A 16,794-nucleotide genomic window follows, 5' to 3' on the forward strand; every position below is an offset into this window, starting at 1 on the left:
TGTTAAACTTTCTAACTTTTGGTCACCTCACGATTCACTGCAGCTTTGGCCGACTTTAACCTGAACACACCCAAATCTCAAAGGAGTTATGAAATGGATGCTAAAAAAAACTAGACACTTTGCAAGCACCAAAAACAAGCAGACATAAAATGTGTTTGATACACAAAACAGACGAACGAACGAACAAACAAAAAACAATCAATCCAAAGTGCTAAAACAAGGACACACAGATGTGCACAATATCTCACCTGCGTCTTGTTGTTTAAGCATTTATTTGAGTTACAGCTATTATGATTCTGAATCACTTACACTATACAAATAAACAAATAAATTTAAAAAAGATACATTACATTTGCCATAAACTAAAATGTATTATGTGATCATGCAGCATGTAATGGGAAAATCCACACAAGGCCAGATGTTTGCAGCCAGGTGATCTGAACTGTTTAATTAAAGCAGACAAAATGATAATAAAAAAAAGAAACATCACACACAAACTTCTCCGCATCTCTATATTATATTCATCTTAAGAAATTTTTTTAAATTCTCTTTTCTTCTTACATATGTACAGAATATACTGAACGTATACCATGAGGCAAAAAATATAAAATGCATTAGCATAGCACTGAAAGAAACATGCTACACATTATGGTGCTGCAAAGATACAAGTACACAGTAAAAAAAAAAAAAATCAGATCTGTAACCCATGTTATGCAGATTTGATCTCATAGCGTTTAAAGTGATTTACACTCATCGCTTCAGAGAGAGAAATGACTGAACGTGCATGACTGTGCAGCAGAGAACAGACTAAATCTGTGCAGATGTGTTGAAGTTTAGTTAATTTATCATTTGACCTGATAAAGATCCAGGAAGAATCAAAATGTTGTCTTCAATAAACTTGTGTGGCATTGAGTAAGTGTGCAGGTGATACCTTTTTTCCCTCATGAAAGGTCGTTTTTTGATAGTCTTGCACCTTAGTAGTGTGCATATAACTATCCTTTTTTCAATTTATCATTGGTCACTCTTTTAATGACTTTTCTGTTTTAAATTTTTTTACTTCCTGCAAAGTTGATGCTTCAGAGGTTTTAATGCAACAGCAGTAGTTCATTGCTCTATAAATGTAGTAAAGTAACTTTGGCTTATACACATGCAGCTTACACCAACCGTGAGGAAAGGTGCCAGGGGAAATGACCAAAGTTGGTGAGCTTCATCATCGGAGGAACAAGAATGTTTGTGCAGAATTTCACAGCAATCCATCTAAATGTTGAGATATGTCATTTTGGACCAAAGTGGTGGTTTGACTGAACGACAGAGAAACAATGCCAACCTTGGAGCAACGCCCAGGGCGGCTAAAAAATTGCCACATTCTCCCTTATTGAAGACAATTTTAACATGCAACTCCGGAACTGATAGTTTTTTAAGAAATTCTTTCAGATCATAAGATGAACAATATGGTCTCCAAATACAGGACCGTGTTCTATAAACTGTATGGACAGTAATGTCTGTGTACTGTAGACTGAAATTTCTCTGGCTAATGACTCCTGCTTGTCCAAATCTCACGATAGTAAAGCTTCCAAATCTTCTGAAACCAAAGCAGGTCCAAACCAACACTGAAAGCAATAAGAACTCCACAATAATTTCTAACTAAATAATAGGCAGCCAGCTTAAAGTACACAAAAACTATCAGCAGAAAGGTAAGTATGTACTCACAAACTGCAACATACTGTATTACACACATGAAGGAGGCAACCCAGGCAGAATTCTTTAATGTTTTTTAAGGAATTCTTGATTTTTTCCAAAGATTAACTTGCATCGATTCAAGATAACGTATCAACACCGAGCTTTTGTGAACTTTTTGTTTTCCTTCAGGAGAGAGGCAGAACATGGTTAAGTGATGCAGTGTAAAGTGAATTTTGGAAAAAGATAATGGCTCCAAAATTACAGTATTTTGAAACCTTGACTGACTGTGCACAAAAAACAGTCTTATAGTGGTGAAACAGGCAATTTAATGATCCAATGCAAGGAGGAAAATTACTGCTGTTACTGGAAACTATTACTATCATCACATTTTGCCCACTGAGCAGTTTTCTCATCACATTCTGCTCTTTGAAGGATCCACACACTGTTCAAATCTCCACACTGCATTTGCCAGTTCACATCCCAGCAGAGGGCTCTGTTACCAACCTGCAAAACCTCTGCAAGGCTACTCAGAAACAGATCATTGAACTTTAAACTATGTTTATCATTTCTAGGAAAAGAAGATGCCTTGTGCTTGTTCAGACAGCCGTATAAAGCAGTCAAAAGTCTTTTGCATGTCAATCACATTACTTTTGCATATCACCTCCAGGAATTTGCATCCTGCTGCAACGCATTAACTTTTTTTTTTTAGGGTTCTTACACAGTGAACATGTACAATAGTTTTTTTTTATTAGCAGTGCATGCAAGGTGGAAATCAAGCAATCAGATCAAAAATCCTAACTACATAAATATGTTAAGTTCTTTTCTTCATTTGTGTCACTGTTTAAGATCACTGTTACCCACATAATAAATAACTAGAACAATCTCATACAGGGTAAGTCTTCAGAGCATGTTTAGCAAGTATGGTCTGTAACATGGAGCGATCAACTGCAAAGTACTTCCTGTTGAAAATATACTAACAAAGGTGTTTTTTAGCTAACAAATACTTTCTATTCTTATATTCATTGTCCTTTGAGATAAAGGGAATATACAGTGAGAACATACATGAATACAAGTCTGGATATTATAACAAAAATAAATACATTTTTCTGCGAGGAAATTCCAGTCAGTGACACGTGGCTGCTTCCTTTCTTTTCTCAACAGATTCAACGCCATAAACGGTCTTCATTTCTGCTGATGAGATGAGCAACCTGAGCCAAGCAGGTGACAAACACAACTCTTCAAAAGATAAATTAGGAAATCAGTGACAGCTGAATTAAGACTTAAATTGATTATTATCCGCAATAGATCCTTTCTGCCTTCATGTTTCATGGTGGGCTGATGCTGTAGATTAACACAGAACTTAATGGCAAGACATCGAGGGTCTTGAATACCAAAACAGGAAAAGCAAATAGCTGATGATCTATAGCGTGTGGCAGTATGTAACTGAAAGAAACAAACAGCTTCCTCTGAATTTCAGCCAGCAGAGGGCAGCACAGCAGAGACAATATAATATACCTACACCTACAGTGTAGCTGAGTGAAAAAAAGCAGTAATAGACTTTACACAGAATGAAAACAGATTAACAAACATCTCACTGACTGTGAAGTCAAAGTGGAGTAGAGGGCTGGGACCAGTTGCACAAAACACCTTCAGCTTTCTCCTAAAGTATGACACTGAAGGATTATTTTCACTTTAGCTGAGGTACTTACTTAAGGCAGTTGCATAGAATCCCTTAAAATCTTAGTTAAGGAAAAACATTGAGGCATTTACATAACATTTGACCCTCAAGGTGTTCTTCTCATAAAAATGGCAGATGAAAAAATGAAAAAAAAAAAATGATTGGAGGAGGGAAAGGTCATACTGCTGGATGAACAAAATAGTAGGAAGCAGATACTTAAAAGTAAATTTGATACCCAAATTACAGCAGACAGAAAACAAAAATTAAAAAATTTAAACATTAAAAATATAAATAAATGATTTTTTTCAGTCAAGTCTGTAGTGTTAAATCAAATGGTCGCACAACACTCTTCTTAGGATGTGTTCATTTTTTAACTTACTGCCATTAGCCATGTTCTGACTAAGATAAAGTCATAGGTAAATTATTTATATATTTAACCTTCATTTGGTCTTTTTTTTGCTTTTTTGGCTTAGGAATTCTTTAAGTAAAAGACCAATTCAGGGAGAAAAACTCAAATACTCAAGTGAACCTTTTAGGAAAAGTTTCACTTAAACTTAAAGGAAAATCTTAAGGTGTTTTGTGCAACCTGCCTGGTGCTATCTCACCATGCATTAGAGAGGACTGTTGTAGTTCAGCTGCAGGTTGGTGAAGAAGATAAATCATGTGGTGTTGGAGCCAGAGGGTCAGTGAATATGGGACGAGGTCTCAGGTGGCTCGGTGTTGGCATTTCTTATCTTTCTGTCACAGTTACTCTCCATCTCTTCCTCCCTCAGCCTCACTATATTCCTCTCATTTCTGCACAACTCCTCTGAGGAACAAGCCACTCTTTAAAAGGTTAGATGTCAAACTACACGTACCTGGTTACATTCAGCTGAAGACATTTGGTGCATCTCACTGCCATATGTAATCATCAAAAAGCTCATCGATAAACAAAAAAGAAACATAAAAATCTTCCGAAGTAAAGAGGCAGCTAGCAGGTGTAACTTATCTAACCACTTGTATTCTCACTAGAAGCAGCTTGCTGGTTGTCATGGAGTGTGAGTGAGGCTGGCGAGACCTTTTAAGACTTTGCCATCATCAAAAGGCAGACATGCTTGTAAAACTACAGATACTTTAAGTGGATGGGTGCACCTTTATATGCAAAGGTGACCCTCTTTCCTTGGCTCATCATCACCTTCAAAAAACTGATTAAGAATTAATTTAACACTTCTGAAATGCACCATTAACATGCTTCTTTGCTCAGCCTTCCTCTATGAGTTATCAGGATTTCTGACAATATACAAGAAACCTTTAAAGATACTCATGCTCTGAGAGTGAGATTTAAGTTGTTGTCATTTTCGTAAGCCCCCAAACTTTCAATTACCCTTACCTGCTGTCTAACCATTTAGAGTCAGAGGTTTATGTATTCAACAGAGAAAGAGGCCACTGCAGTGTGGTTTAGGTAAATGAGTTTCAGCCGGAGTCGGTCAGTCAAGACATTTTGAGGTTACGGTGCAATAGTTGGAGTAGCAGCAGTCCAATGAATCATCCATTTTTTGTCTCCTCAAGAGACAGTCAGGTCCCTATGCCAAAGTTCAAAGTCCACAATCAAATACTATCTAAAATCCTCTTCAGAATACCTTTGATAGTTTGACTGGGCCTCGCAAAGTAAAGTAGCCGGGGATTAGACAGGTTGAATGACATTTCCACACACTCCAGTCCCAGTTTAAAGTATTCTAATGGATTCCAAATAGTATTTGTCTCTGACAAGATGAAGGTTTCAGTTTTTGCTGCTCTCTGTTGGAGCAGGTGTGGGTTGCGTTTTCTCCTCCGCTTCTGTCTGCCCTTCTTTCTTTTCATCATCATCCTTGAAGAACATGAGAGGAAACATGCCGAGGATGCAGCCGATGCCAACACCGATGGCCTTACCCTGCACAGAGGGAAATGGAGGTAAGAATAGTACTGACAGAATACATTTTCAGAAAATGGTTTTGAAAAAAAAAAAAAAGAAAATTCTACTTTACAGCCCTGTTGTTTCTAGTAAATAAGTCTCCTATATTTGTCTTACAAGCAGATTTTTACTCAGCTGTCTCTTTTTAAAAAAATGTTATACTTTGGATAGTTTTGCCTGATTATTTAGAGCAGTTTCATCTAAATTGACCAAGAAATAAGGATGGTTTGTCATCATTTTATTGTACAAAATCTTTTCGTGCAGCACCTGGCCAGCGGTCTGTTATGATTAACCAGCTAATGACTACAGGGAAAGAAAACCAAGACTGAAAACCAGTAACCTAAGGCATTAATTTCCCATTACACCACGACATATATTCTATAGCAGTGGTTCCCAATTGGTGGGTCAAGGTCCAAAAGTAAACTGCGAGTCAATTCTGAATGTGTCAAAAACACACTTTATTTTGAAGAACAGTGTATTTCTGGCACAAAGCTTTTTTTTTTGAAGTGTCCTTTCTGTTTATTCTTGCAATATGCATGATTACTTTTTGTTCTAAGCCAACATGTTTACATTTTGTGAAATAAAAGTGAATATGTAGCAATTTATGATGTGTGGACCTTGAAAATAATGACTTAGGAGAAATATGAACACCACTACTGGACCAGTTGGGAACCATTTTTCTATAGACATGTTTATAAGAAAGTACAACAGGTACTCTACGACACACCATGACAATTCTCTTGACCTTTTCCAATCGGCAAAGAGCCTTTTGAGTGCTCGAATAATCACTCGACCTAATTACAGCTAATTACATTTCACACTTCAGCAGTCACAGTATATTAAAAGTCATTCAGGTCTAATGTCCTTGCTCAGTGAAAGAGTGATTGAAGGGCCACATCACAGAGACTTGTGTTTCTGTTGTCACTGTACAAAACCCCTGACTGGTGTTTACGACGCATTACACGACACACTGATTCTTCAAATGCTCTTTGCAGGAGCTTCATTAATATCCACTCGAACGGTATTTATGTTGAGTGCTTATTAGTCTAAAAGCCTTTTGTCAGTCTTTTACTCTCACACACAAAGAAGTAAAACAAGCATGTACGTCTGTTATTCTTGAAGACTGATGGAGATGGTTAGAGCAGAGTTATGGTTTGTGGGTTGGAGTGCGGTGTGTGTTGATACTGACCGAGTGAGAGCTGACTCTGGTCTGCCACATGTCGGCCTGTTTTGGGCTTAAGTCAGGAATCTGCATTCCCAGCCGATACGCCAAGGCCTCCACATAACCTGCCAGCCTGAAGAGAGGAAGAGAGAGACGGGAGAGAGAAGAATCAAACATGCAGTAACAACAAACTGTAAAAGTGAACTGTCTAGAAACGCCTGTTCAAGCAGAGCACAGAGACACTGTAAGCATAAAGGTCAGTAACAGAGACATGTAAATCTGCTCTTGACAGAGGAGACTCAAAATGTGAATGAATGTGTTCAGGCAAGTGCAGAATGCAAAATATAGACACGGTACACAGCCAAAAGGATATTATAGACACCCTATAAATGTAACCACAGTGACTTATAATGATAAAATGCATCACTTCAGCAAAAGTGGTACACACACCCACAGGCATATTAAAATTGTGTTCTGGCTGCAACATATATCGAACATAGATTGAATTTACAAGCACCCATGTTCATCAGATGTTTTTCTGCATAACATGTCATGATCCATTAAACCACCCGCGATACAAAACTAGCACAACGACTTAAGTAATTGATAGTGACAAAAACGAAGGATATCAACAGATAAATGTTCAAGACGGCGCCTTGTTGATGCTTTCTGTCATGAAACCAGCATGATGTCAAATATTAGTTTTAATGCCAGAAAGAGAGAGAGAACCCATTGTGTTTAGATAAAATAATTTCCATCATCTGCAGTGATTTACACAGCTGATGGAATAAACACAGATGGTGGCAGATAAAGAATGCTTTTCACAGAGTAACAGAGATGCATCATCAAAAGCTCATTAATCATCCAAAACTTTGTTTTCATCTCAATCTTCTGAAGTTGTCAGCTTTGTCTGATGTGGAGCCCTGAATAACATTGTGTTTAGATTAGTTCTGTGTAACTGAATAGTCACAGATCCACAATTTATTTTATCCAGTAGATATGAAACTATCATAGAAAACTATAAATTTATTTAGTTTTGGGTGAAATTTGTTTTGTCATCTGTGTCCATAAAGCTAAACATCAACCTGATATCGTGAGCAGTGCGCAGGTTCATCAGTGACTCAGACAATGAGCAGAGATGGCTGACTGTTTGTCAGTGTCCAGATCCAAATGAGAACAACAAAAAGTTCATAGATTGCTGGCCAATAATTCCCTCAGTGGGGATAAAGCGTACATGTTTAATGTCAACTTGAATGATATTTTGTACAAGAAGGGGAAACAACAGAGAGAAATAATAATTAAGTCGCTGTTTGCCATCATTGTAGTAAAATAAATAAAATGTAGTTCCAGGACAAGCTATAATTAAAGTATAATCTCTGTAGGGAAATTGGGACTTTGTAGCAAAAACAAAAACAACAACAACAATAACAACTACTACCACTACTGCTACAACAACAACATGCAGCACAAAGGAATGAACATTAATAAACTGTGTACTAAATCACATGGGTATATTAAACTCAACTTTAAAAGGCTCTTAGTTCCTAAAAGGAAGACTAACGTATCAGCCTCTTTTCTTACTTGAACCAAAAATCTATCAATCAACTTCAGACTGTAAAGAATTCAGCTGCCGGGACCAACCAGAACCAGGAGACATGACCACATCACTCCAGTTTCAGCGTCTTTACAGTGGTTCCCAGTATGGTGTACAATATATTTTAAGATTTTAGTGATTACTTTTAAAAGTCATGGCCTCTCTCCCTGTTATATCTTGACCTCTTAGAACCATACACATCGGTACGCACTTTGAGATGCTTGTGCAGAGGTCTTTGTCTCCTATGAAGGCCAGAATAAAACTAAATTGCACAGAGCCCAGTTGGTAGTTCAGCCTTGCCAATGTCCACATTTAACTAATTGCCATAATAAACGCAATAACAGTGTTGTGACCAAAATAACAACTGAAGCTAAGAGTGTTAGGAGAGCAGCTGCATGTTCCCTGTTGTGTGTCCAGTCTGAGCACAAAAATGGTGCAGGTCAAGCAGCTCCAACCACTGAGAAGAAATTCAAGTCAATATCTGACCCATGTCTGGCTCAGTCACTGGCACTAATGGATCCTCAGTTCACTGCACACACAAATAAGCTGCAGCTGGAGCTGTCGAGTCAGGGGAGTGATAAGTAGAAAGTAGCATATTTGAGAGAAAGATAAGGAGACGAGGTGAGGATGCCGGTATGTGTGTATGCTGAAGTGTGTGTGTGTGTGTGCGTGTGTGTGTGTGTGCCTGAACGCAATAGCCTTTCATGACAATGGAGCAGAAATAAAAACTTTTTAGTGGAGACTTTTGATGAGTCTCTGGTTTCTCTATTCTGCTAGTAAAAAGAATGTCAAATTGAGATAAATGAGACATAACATGCTGACATGCTACATTTGTAACATTGTTTTGTTTTCCATGAAAAGTTAACTCATCACCAGTCCAAGTCATGACTCCCATATTCATGCAAAACCTTTTTTTTTTAAATATACTTTTGTATATCTTGGTGGTCCTGCCTCTGAGTGGAATCCAGCCCAAATATTTCACATATTTGCAACAGCAGGAGGCAAAATAAATTAAGTCTAAGCCATAAAACAAAATACCTGCAGTATTCAAAACACTGAAATGATGAAATTTACTGCAAGTGCAATCATCTGAGGCCTTGGATCATTTCTGAGCATGAGACTCACTGTGAAAGCTGGAACTCACACTGGCTGCACCAGAAGCAATAAAAACTGAACAACAAATGAATTTATTAACATTATCAAAGCATTCCCTTAATGCGGGGCAATAACCGTGTTCTGCTGTGCTGGACTTCAATCGTTAAAAAGACAAGGCAGCTTCAATATTGTCTGTGTTATTATGAAACTGTTTGATGCAGAGAGCAGTGATGCAAAATGAGCGAGGAAGAAACAGAAATTTTACAGTGATAAATGAGATACAGTTGATGGTGCATATGGTGTTTCCAAATGGGCTGTGAGAGTGTCGGACTGTCATTAGAGAAATCATCCTTCAGTGGATAAACTGAGATTACGCAGCAAGTAATTCTGACCAAACAATCTGACTGATCAACAAAACATTTAGGATGTGCTCAAATCAGCATGCAGCACACCTTCCGTTTCACTAAAAGTATCACTCTGCTATATCTTCACCACTGCAAGCAGAAATTTTACAATTATGATTTCAAAGCAGTTTCTGAGAATTTGAGGTATACAGTTGAGGAACACAGTGGTGATGATAATGAAACACAGCTGAATTCATGTAAAGTAAAAGCCAACACAATAATGGTAAAACCTATAGCTTGACACAAAGATGACAGTGAGCAGCATAAACCACCATGTTTGGAACAGACACATTATAAATACTGTAAAAGTGACGTAAGTGTTTTGGAACACAACACAGCAAACTCCACTGAAACAAAAAACTTCTAATATTTTTTCTTTTCTCTGTTTTTTCTTATTTAAATATTTTTCACCTGATGCCAACTAATGCCACTGCAAATTATCTGCTACCAAACTATGAGTGTTTGGTTATAAAGTGGAATCCAGTTCATCAGCTCTGGGTAGATCAACTAGTCTCTTTTAAGTGGAGAATCTGCACATGCAAAAACAATACTTGACACTGCTACTTCTTCCTTTACTACCGTTACTAATGCTACTAGGATACTTTTTTAGATTAACTACTACTTCTGCATACTTTCAGATACAGAAACCATTCAAATGTCAAAATCTTATGCTCTTCAAGAACATTTATGCCTCTCATTTTTTTCTACATTTTATGGCTCCACGTATTAAACTTTTCTTTTTTTTTTTTTTTAACCTTTTCAGTTATTATCACCTTCTTCCTTTGATACTCTCGCAGTTCAGCTCGTAGCTTCTTCAGTTTATGGCAGTTCAGATTTAAGTTTTTGCCAGTTTTTTCAGATGTTTCTGGCAATTTCTTATATATTTCTCCATTTGAAGCAATGGTATTGAATTCAGCTTTAAGCATCCACACACATGTTCTACAGGAAATGCATTTTCTAGTTACATATAGGATTCTTTAATGCCATTTGTGACACTTCAGTGATGCTTATGGACCATGGTGCAAGTACCTCGGTCCTGACGGCATCACTGTCGTGCTACAAATGACTTCAAAGCACCCACTCTAGTGTAATATTGCTTAATTATGTCATGATTTAAACAAGCATATGCCCTACTGATGTTTCCGTCAGCAAAACACTCAATCCCTTCTCGTCTGTAACAGAGTCTGGGCTTTGAACCTGTTTAAAGGAATGCAAACTAGATTTTCCCTTTGGGGATCAATGAATCACACACTGTTAATCCTGACTAATTTATGAGGACAAAAAATAAAAAAATTCAAATTCATTCAAAACATACATTCAAAAAATTCTCCAACTATAAGGAAGACACGACATGACATCATGTGTCACAGTGGAGGAAGAGTAGTCTGGGACCCCGTTTTTTCTCCTTTGAGTCCACTGATATCTGTTCTCTATGTTTTTGTCCTGTTTTCTCTAACTTGGCTCAGTGCAGTAATGTTTTACTGGCTGCCTTGTCTGCCCCAGAAATCTGCTAATGCATTAAGTCCATAAGGAGTACAAACAGCAGCTGTAACTGTACTGTGCAGACGGAGCATCCGTAGCAACTAGCTGAACGGGAAGAATGACTCATGAGCTAAATTATGGACTTTGACAAGGTTGCTGGTTTCCTACATGTGTCAAAAAACACACACACACACACACACAGAGGGAAAAATCTTACAAATTCACCCAAGCATGAACCCTTACACATGAAAAATATACGCACAGGAAATGCATATGTGGATATAGTGGCACAGATTGCTCACCACAGGCACCAACACACACACACACACACACACACACACACACACACACACACACACACACACACACACACACACACACACACAGGCAATTTCATAGAAGAGCAGCAGAGCTCAGTCACTGTCTCTTGGTTTAGGAGAACAGACGTTGAGTGGGAGGATTTACAGACAATCATTGCAACGAAATCACTACAATATTGACCAAAGTGACTCTGGGGGAACAAGCTACAGCGACAGCTACATCTATCTGCGCTGTTTGAGGACATGACTGAGGAAATCACACTTTGGCAGAGAAGCTGTTGCCTTTGACTTTCACTGTGAAGAATCAGATGGCTAATGTGCACATGAAGGGAAATGACATGACTCATCTTGTTACACTGTGTTTCTGTCAGAAAGGTTTCACTAACTTGAACTTACTGGAGTGGGTGGATTCAAAGGTCTGGACTTGATACTTAACAGATGATTGATTAATTGGTTGTTTAGAATATATAATTGAACATATGAAACTGAATAAGTCAATCAATTGGCTATGCAGTTCTGTCAGAGTATATGCAATATGTTGCTGTTAGCTTTGATTGAGGATAAAAACACATTTGGTATTGTTTGAAATAAGCTTTTTTTATTTTTGTCAAATAATGATTAATAGAAGAATTGATTGTTAATTTTACTATAACTTAATGAAGGAAAGTGCTGGGTTGGGGTGCCGTTATCAGTGGTAACCACCATATGAGCGCAGTGCCGACTTGACTGTTTACCGTAACAGTGAACAGAGAAGCTCAGATGACTGCACATACAGAGGGAGCATGACTTTATTCTCTGCTCAGGTTGCCATTACTCCACTGTATCTCTACGAAGCAATAGTAATTTGCTGCTATATTAATGCTCTGAATGTTGCATACAGAACCTTTCTTCAGCATCTGTATGTTTTTTATTATAGCACTGCTCTCTGACTACAGGTATAGAATTATGTACAATTATATGTGTCTGCAAAAATGTTGGTTTACATCTATAGAAATAGAAAATATCAGTAATGTATTGTGGCACATGTGCTGGAGGGTTTCTCCTTTTGAATGCATGAAACAAAAATGAAGGTTCTTCTCTGACAGAGAAACAGGGAATTCCTTTGAGTCTTTCCAGCAAATGTCAACTGAAGTAAGGTGAGGTTACCATTAAACCCATTAGCAGTATTTAAATTGAACTCTAGAGCTTCTAATTTGGCTCATTTAGGCAGGTGACAACAATTCTAGCTGATCATCATCCCGACTGCCTGAAAATGGGAATCTTGATGCTTTTGCAAGTGATCTGCAGTGCAGTTTGTTAGAAGTGACAATGTAATCCAAGCCAACTACAGGAAACTATACAAAATATGCAAAGGTATGGGCACATGGATAGACTCATAATTAAGGGTTTTGTTTTACATTTAGATATCATAAGGAGTACTAGAGTTGCAACAATTAGTTTAAAAGCCTTTTAACAGCAACAAATTTGAAAATTAATTATTAGTTAAGGCTGTTTTTCAAGCAAAAAAGGCCAAAAATGAATTTGATTTAAAAATGTGGTGGTCTTCTTATTTTCTTATGACAACAAATTGAAAAACTTTTGGTTTTGGACTGTTATTTAGGCATAAGTTAGTTGCAGCCAAAGGCATAAGTTTTATTTCAACATTGCAGGGGGATATGTGGGGAGGTTTAGAGATCCTCCGCTCAGAAAAAATTGAGCATCAAACACTTAATTTCCTACATTCTGGTGAATTTGTTTGCACCAATTTTTGCCTTTTCTGCATCAGTTTATGGTGTAAATTGCTTTAATTTTGTCAAAATAAATGTCCCCTGCTACTTTTATGTCTTTCCACAAACTGTCTCCAATCTAGTGCCGGTTCAAAAAGCTCTTTACTATGTGGTAAACTGGCACTTGAGAAGTGTGGATTTGAGCAACTAAATACAAAAACAGCAACAATTTTGCAGTTAAGAGGCATCTGGGGTCTTCTCATCTGTCGGCTTTTGAAAAAAAACTACCCACGGCCTCATCAGTAAGTCTGCTGCGCCTCCTCATCAGCTCTCAGCTGCCACTAAAGTGCCACTGACTCCCAGAGTAATCTAAAGCACAAGGTTTATATGTGAGTGCACCAAAGCCTTTCTCCTTTGAAATTAACACAAGCCGTAATGCAAATGTTGCAGTGAAGGACACCTGCAGGAGCTCCACTCAGACTCAGAAACAGACAAACAGCCTTCACACTCACTGGTGTAAATCCATCAAAATAATAAAAAGCCCTCTCTCCTCTGCTTTAATCGAGTCTCACCTTGACAAGCTGGCCACAAGGGCCCTACTTTCAATTATGATTGAGTGGCAAACCCAGATGCTAACACAGAGACACAACTGTGTGAGTGTCCACTGAGAGCATTTACAAAGGCCAGAACAACTCAACTAATCCATCATGCTAACACAGCTCGAAGGCAGCATCATAGTTGTCTTTCAACTGTCTGATTTTGCTGACTCTCTGTGTATTTAAATAAGAGAGTAATGAACTGTTATATCACTAATCATTGAAATACAACCAAGAGTCTGGGGACACATTGGATTCATCCTCTATTACTGTTACGGTTTAGGCCTTTGGAGCAGGTTAGGAAGCTGGTTATGGTCCCTATGGTGCTTCAGGAAGCCCTGAAGTGGGTAATAACCACAAATCAGCCAACTGGACCAACACACTGCGTCATTTAAAAGGATCCAAGGCACATCGATGATTATTTTAGGCTGAAAAAAAATTAATAAATCCACCTATCATGGATTATTATGCTTGTATTGATCAAACCTAATCACACACGGCTGAAATTAACCTGCGCTTGTGTAGCAGTGTTCTAGTATTCCAGCTACTACGGCTACGTCCAGCTACGTCACATTCACCCATTCATACATCTGCCTTAGAGGGCGCTACCTGCACAGCCAAATGGGTACAGTTTGGGGTGCCTCCTAAGCCACAGCTAGCATGGATTTACATCTAGCAGTCATTGTTCTGAAACAGTTTTACTTCAGAATTTCTGGGGAAGGAGAAAAGGAGAAAGAATGATTTTGTTTTGTGTCAGTGGAAAAAAAATGGAGAAAACTGGAAAGGAAAATTTTAATGAAGTTAATTATATTTGATATGAAATTGGAGTTTGTCAGACATAGCATGTTCGGTCCATATTAAAACAGAGCTTATATAATGCTGGTCATTAGAACCAGATTTATCATGTGCGCATAGTGCATAGTTGCGCAAAAAAAAAATGTTGCACTTCCTCTGATACCGCCCAAACCTCAAATTTACATCAATACATTAAAGGTTGACAAAATGTGCCTGATAAGGCTGAAGAGACTTCTACTGCTTACAGACCACGAATTAATTATGTTGCACAACTCCTAGTACAACAAAATCCAGTGTAATCCCATCACTAAATACGTGCGGAACGTAGTGCATACAAAATGTTGTTTAACTAATGCATTTAGTTTTTAAAGACTCAAATTACTTTTTAAACAAACTATTATGAAAGCTTTTAAATGAAGTGTCTGATATCCTACATATCTGTTAATAACTGGATTAACATCAAGTTTTAGGTGTCCACTAGTTTGTTTTTTCTACAGCTGTAACCTTACATTATTCACCACAACGACAAAAGCTGTCAGTAAAATCAGGCTGCATACCCCTCTCCTTATTTAGACCTCCATGACTGAAACAAACCACATTGATCATTTTAATTATTAGACTTTTCTTATTAATAGTCATATCCCCCTTTGTGCTTTCCTTCCTCTGGGACACAAACCTCTGGTGACTATTTCTCTTCCTCCCCTGCTGCAGTGTTTATCTTCCTCTGGGCTAGATTCAGTAATTACAGTTTAATACTGAGCAATTTAATGATTAGCCTTCACCTAAGGGAATGGAGTGGGATGGTAAACCTTAACCGTCAATTAAAAAATTACTTTAATTTATGTATACTTTGGTGGAAAAAAAACTCCACATTGCTGTAATAATCTGTATAATGAGATGTACACTATAATGTTCTCATAGTTTTTCTAAACATTTCATAATTTGATTGAATGAGGGTAATGACTCTAAATCCATCTACAACCTGCAATGATTTACAGTAATGGTTGCCTGTGTGTGTGTGTGGTTGTGTGTGTGTGTGTGAAATCCTTACCCTAGTCCTGCCAGATCAGACACCAGGTTGCCAAGGGCAGCAGCTGTAGAGAACACGAGACAAGAAAGAGACATGATTACAAAATGAGTTGGGAAATTGAGATTTGCGTGGTGGACAGCCAAAAGGCATAAGACACAGAATGTGTTAGTCTGGAGTTTTTCCATCATATGAAACCCATTAAAATGAAGCTTTTCCCTCTGCCACTCATGGGTATGTCATCTGCTTAACTAATTCCTCTCTTTTTCAATATATGTAAGGCATGATGTTAGGACAAAAGATGTCCTGAATAACTGAGAATGTGGGTGGAGTGTACTAACAAAATACGTGCATCAGCAGTGGAGTAAGTAGAATATCATAGCACCCTCATAAACACTTCTAAATATAAAAACACACAGAGCACAATTACCATATACTGCTTATTTTTACCTCGTTTGTTTATGAACAGGATGTGATGGACAACCACAGCGCTACCGGGCTCATTAAGGAGGCAGACGCAATGCTGGCTCCCACATCGATGTTAACTCGCTCCCTGAGCCAAATAACTACGCATGAATAATCAGAGCAGTAGAGCAGTGGTGTCCGAGGAGAAGAGGATGAGGATGTGTTGAGACTGACTAATGAAACAAGCATAAGGTGCAAACTTGTGTGTCTTTATCCCTGAATATGACTGAGACCAGGAGATGGGGAACACTTCTGCTTGTTCTGTTGTATTAGTTTCTAAAAGAGAAAATAAACTCTGTGCTTTGCTCCTTGTTGCCTGTGACCCTGAGTTCAGAGCATTACTGCAGCTGCCACAGCAACACAGACACCCTCGGGGGAATGGTAACAAAGCAGCAGTGCCATCTCTGCTGGGACGTAATCTCCTTCTTACTCTTGCAGAAGGCTCTCAGTGTATCAATCCAACAGCCAGATAGAAGCAGCAAGGTTGAAAACATGATGCAAAATACCCAAACTGGCTGCAGCGACTTTCTTCCTACTTACAATGTGTCGTCGTACATTTGAACAAATCACCCACAGGACCTGCACCCACATTAATAAGCAGAGAGGAATTCAGATAAGACTCCAAAGAGCCACAGTCTAATTAGTGAAGTCATTGTGAGCAGAGATTTAGAGAGCGTTATTTACTGGGTGTCTCAGCAGGCCTATGACCCCGGCCTCGTTGAACAGAGTCGCCTTTAACGAAGCATCACTGTAAATAAGCTGCAGGTTTGTGTGTATTTGGCTCTAATCAGGCATGTTGGCTCATTGCTCAGTGAGAAACATTACTTCAGAGTGGAAGGAGAGAGGCAGGGCGACAGCAG

General features: G+C 38.3%; 1 protein-coding gene across 3 annotated transcripts in view; it reads right to left on the reverse strand.

Annotated features, from left to right (window-relative positions):
• Positions 1–385: 385 nt before the first annotated feature.
• Positions 386–16,794, reverse strand: part of tmem65 (transmembrane protein 65) — a 73,976-nt gene continuing 57,567 nt past the window's right edge. For all 3 annotated transcript variants that reach the window (XM_042489437.1, XM_042489438.1, XM_042489439.1), the window contains 3 exons: positions 15,494–15,536; positions 6,478–6,583; positions 386–5,267 (listed from right to left, as the gene is read on the reverse strand). In XM_042489437.1, the coding sequence (XP_042345371.1) occupies positions 5,118–5,267; positions 6,478–6,583; positions 15,494–15,536 (299 nt within the window). In that variant the 3' untranslated portion in view covers positions 386–5,117. The remainder of the gene's footprint in view (positions 5,268–6,477; positions 6,584–15,493; positions 15,537–16,794) is intronic.

This window comes from Plectropomus leopardus, chromosome 7 (genome assembly GCF_008729295.1).
Source record: "Plectropomus leopardus isolate mb chromosome 7, YSFRI_Pleo_2.0, whole genome shotgun sequence".
NCBI classification, from domain to species: Eukaryota; Metazoa; Chordata; class Actinopteri; order Perciformes; family Serranidae; genus Plectropomus; species Plectropomus leopardus.